The sequence below is a fragment of the Photinus pyralis genome, unplaced genomic scaffold (assembly GCF_008802855.1).
Source record: "Photinus pyralis isolate 1611_PpyrPB1 unplaced genomic scaffold, Ppyr1.3 Ppyr1.4_unclustered_Scaffold2535, whole genome shotgun sequence".
Lineage (NCBI taxonomy): Eukaryota > Metazoa > Arthropoda > Insecta > Coleoptera > Lampyridae > Photinus > Photinus pyralis.
Window position 1 is genome coordinate 24316 of NW_022171221.1, and position 3809 is coordinate 28124.

Sequence of the window (3809 nt, forward strand, 5' to 3'; positions counted from 1 at the left end):
ACATCAGTTTTCCCCTTGGTCAGCATACCACTGTGTTTCACGCAGAAATGTTAGCCATCACGACATGTGCGCAGGAAAACCTCTATAGAATTTTACTTTTAACTTTTTTAACATTAACATCATCAAAATTTCATTCTTATTAGCTAAACGCTCAAAGTTTGAATCCTAATAGTATTCTTCCAAACTACTAGAGGGCACTGACATTGTTTCAATGTTTAACAAGGCCGCTTTCATTCTATCCGTAGGTTAGGTTTTTTTGGCCGCCAATAACTGGTTGACTAATGAAATGACTAATGAATGAGGCAGCGAGAGGTTATTTTTAGGTGCGTTAACCGTTAGTCGGGTTTCGTTTCCGGTAGTTTCAGTTTTGTGTTCAAGTTTAGTTCTAAAATCACAACTTTGCGGAACGTGGTACACGTGATATTACTATCATCATTCATTATTGTGTATTAATAAAATGCCAAAAAACATCGAAACTTCAATACGTATTTGGCTTAAAGATAATCCCCATCTTAAGCTTCATGAGGGGGACAAAATATTTTGTCGTATATGCAATAAAATTGTAAGTATTGGTTTATGTACCCATATGTATCCCTTTAATATTATGCTTTTGTAGTTTTCATGTAAAAAAAAATTTCACATCATTCAACATGAAAACACCAATGCACATAAAAGATTCGTAGCCAAGGGAGCTGTAGTGCAACCACAAATATCAGAGTCGCTTACAAATGTACCTGCTAGGAGCACTTTTTTCATGGACTTGTGCACAGCAATGGTAGCCGCAAATATACCATGGTTTAAGTTAGATTGTCCCCCCTTTAGAAACTTTTTGGAAAAGTACACGGAAACAAAAATTCCTAATCGTACGACACTAAGCAAACTTTATTTACCGAAGTGCTACCAGAATGTAAGTACGATACAATAGTTTTGAATTTTCGTAAAATTTTTTAACATATTTTAGGCAATAAATATAATACAAGCAGATATAGGTCAACACGATATTTGGATTTGTGTCGACGAAACCACAGACCGAACGGGGCGTTTCATAGCAAACTTAATCGTAGGAAAGCTTTCAGAAGATAGTGCGGCTACGCCTTATCTTTTGTCTTCTAAAGTTTTAGAGCGAACAAACCATTGCACTGTAGCAAGATTTGTAAATGAAAGTCTAGGTACGTATATAAATCAACTTAGTTACAAAAGAATTAATAAAAGATTTATAGCAATACTTTGGCCAAATGCCATTCAGCATGCAAAAGTAAAAATTATGTATTCGGATGCCGCTCCCTACATGCTGAAAACTGCAACAAGTTTAAAGGTTTTTTATCCAAATTTAATCCACTTTACCTGTATAGCACATGGTTTAAATCTTGTTGCTGAGGTAATTCGCGAGCAATATCCAAATGTGAATGGTATAATATCGACTACCAAAAAAATTTTTCTAAAAGCTCCATTAAGAGTACAAATCTATAAAGAAATGCTTCCGAATACGCCTTTACCTCCTGAACCTGTTCTAACGAGGTGGGGAACCTGGTTAAATGCCGCTTTTTTCTATAATACACATTTTGAAAAAATCAAAGAGGTAAAACATGTATCTTCACACAATATTCATACTGACAAACTTTTTACAGGTTGTTGCTCAATTTGATTCTAATTCCGCTGCGTCAATAAAAAATGCCCAAAACTTTTTTAATTCGCCGGGAATTAAAAATGAGCTTACATATATACACACACACTTCAAAATCATACCCGAAACGATTAAGAAAATTGAAGCAAGAGGAATGCCATTGACGGAATCACTTGGATTAGTGGAAACAGTATCAGACTCCTTACGTTCTGCACCTGGTCGTGTAGCCAAAGTTGCATTTAATAAACTATCAAATTGTCTATTAAAAAACCCAAGCTATGAAACGCTATGGGCTATTAAAAAAATTTTTTGTGGCGATGAGGCAGAACTGCCATTCAACTTTGTTACAGATAACATCCAAGCTTTCAAATTTGCTCCTATCACTTCGTGTGAAGTGGAGCGCTCATTCTCTATGTATAAAAATATTTTCACGGATAAAAGACATAATCTTTCTGAGAAAAATGTTGAAATGTTAATCGTAGCTCATAGTTTAACAAAATTTGATAAAAATGATATTGATAACGATAAAGATAACGATTTTGAATAGTTGCTTGTACCTGATGTTGATGTAATAAAAGTAGGCCTATACTTTAGGCCATCATGCCTAAAACTTTTTTTTGTGCCTATTTCACTATTTTTGTGTGCCTTTTGCCTTGCCTATTTTTTAATTTTTCCTTGCCTACAAATCCCATCCCTACTGAATAAGTTACTATTTCTTTTATTTTTGTTGAGTTGCGTATTATAATAATTATTTAAAAATAGTAAATAAAACACTACTACTAGTGTTACAGTTTGGTCTTATCTGTCATGTTATTACTTCAAGAAATTAATATTTCTTTTGATCTTTATAAACTTTATTATCATTGACGTATAATTACGTAGAATAAGTAATATTTATCTTGTGCTACAGCACATAAAAATAAATAACTATGGAAGCAACAGCGAGAGATCTACATTTAAAAAAAAAACCTGCACAAAATAATAACAAATTTTTCCAAAGTACAAAGAAATTGGACACATCCAACTACTGAAAAATGGTGCTCTAACCAAAATTCAAAATGATATATTTGCTGACACATGTACAAGTTGTGAGATACCCAGGCCCGTCCCGAAGGACTGCGTTTAAAGTTACCTACCCTGAATGACAACATACTAGGACCACTTACTACATTGTGTTTTATGAAAAGTCACTACGATATACGTACTGCTTTGTCGGAGTGAGGATCATAAATAAAACGAGTACATGATTTTAATGAACGGAAATTTAATCAAAATAAATCATATTGTAATTATAGATTTTGAAAATGGTAGTTCGCCGAGCAAAATAATATAAAATAGGTTGGGAAAAAAAAGAACTGACCACGAAAAAAACCAGCTAACAAACATGAAATTGAATTGCAAAATTTAGTTTGTGAGGCATATTAAAATAATTATCAAATTGGTTTAGCATATGTCACATCATAGGGTCCACTGGGCTGCATAAACAATTAATATTGGTTATCTTTTAGTAAAACAACATTGTTACCTTTTGTGTGTATAGAAATAGAAAAGTTTAAAAAGTTCATGTAACGGTTATTATTAATAGAGGAACTTTCTTGCGGGTTAACGCTATTTATTTCACTGATTCTGTTATGAATTTGTTGTAAAGCATGTGGTGCACTTCTTAGTAATCTTTTTAAGTATCCAAGGTAATTTTCAAATGAAAAGGCACTGAATTGATGCAAAGGGCCGAACATTTTGACGTCATCCTTCAAATGAATTAAATTATGCACATTATATGTGACATTACACTTGCCATACAATTTCGCGAAGTTTTTCACAAAGTAAAGCAAAAGTTCGTTTGCATACTCACAGTACATTTTATGATAACCCGAGGAAAGGCATATACGTATGGCTATACTTAAGAGCCGTTTGACACGATACTAAATTGAGTACTAAATTGCAGACAATTTGTGCGCGCGCCGATTTAGATACGTAAACCCCAAGAAAATAGGACTTGTTCTATTTTCTTGTGCATGCAATCCTGAAAGTGCGCAGATAGTTGCGCCGCAAACATTAACAAATATTAAGATAAGGTTGTAATAAATTAGTGTATCGTGCTGTTCCGGAGGAGTGGATTTCTACCTGAAGGGGTTGGACGATAAGGTAGGAGTTTATATCATTTTAAAGGGAGTAAATAGCAGAG

The 3809-nt window shown here is 33.7% G+C and overlaps 1 protein-coding gene across 1 annotated transcript; it reads left to right on the plus strand.

Moving 5' to 3' along the window:
- The first annotated feature begins 301 nt into the window (after positions 1-301).
- LOC116181846 lies at positions 302-2250 on the plus strand. Its single transcript, XM_031502274.1, has 5 exons — positions 302-562; positions 617-907; positions 962-1169; positions 1221-1579; positions 1629-2250. The coding sequence occupies exons 1-5, from the start codon at positions 458-460 to the stop codon at positions 2169-2171; spliced, it is 1506 nt and encodes a 501-aa protein (XP_031358134.1). The 5' UTR covers positions 302-457; the 3' UTR covers positions 2172-2250.
- The last annotated feature ends 1559 nt before the right edge of the window (positions 2251-3809 follow it).

What these genes read in the sequence shown, in the direction of transcription:
- LOC116181846 (XM_031502274.1), top strand. Translation starts at nt 458, where the DNA reads ATGCCAAAAAACATCGAAACTTCAATACGTATTTGGCTTAAAGATAAT. An exon ending in ATTTGTAAATGAAAGTCTAG is followed by an intron (nt 1,170 to 1,220) that starts GTACGTATATAA and finishes AAAGATTTATAG; the next exon opens with CAATACTTTGGCCAAATGCC. An exon ending in ATTTTGAAAAAATCAAAGAG is followed by an intron (nt 1,580 to 1,628) that starts GTAAAACATGTA and finishes AACTTTTTACAG; the next exon opens with GTTGTTGCTCAATTTGATTC.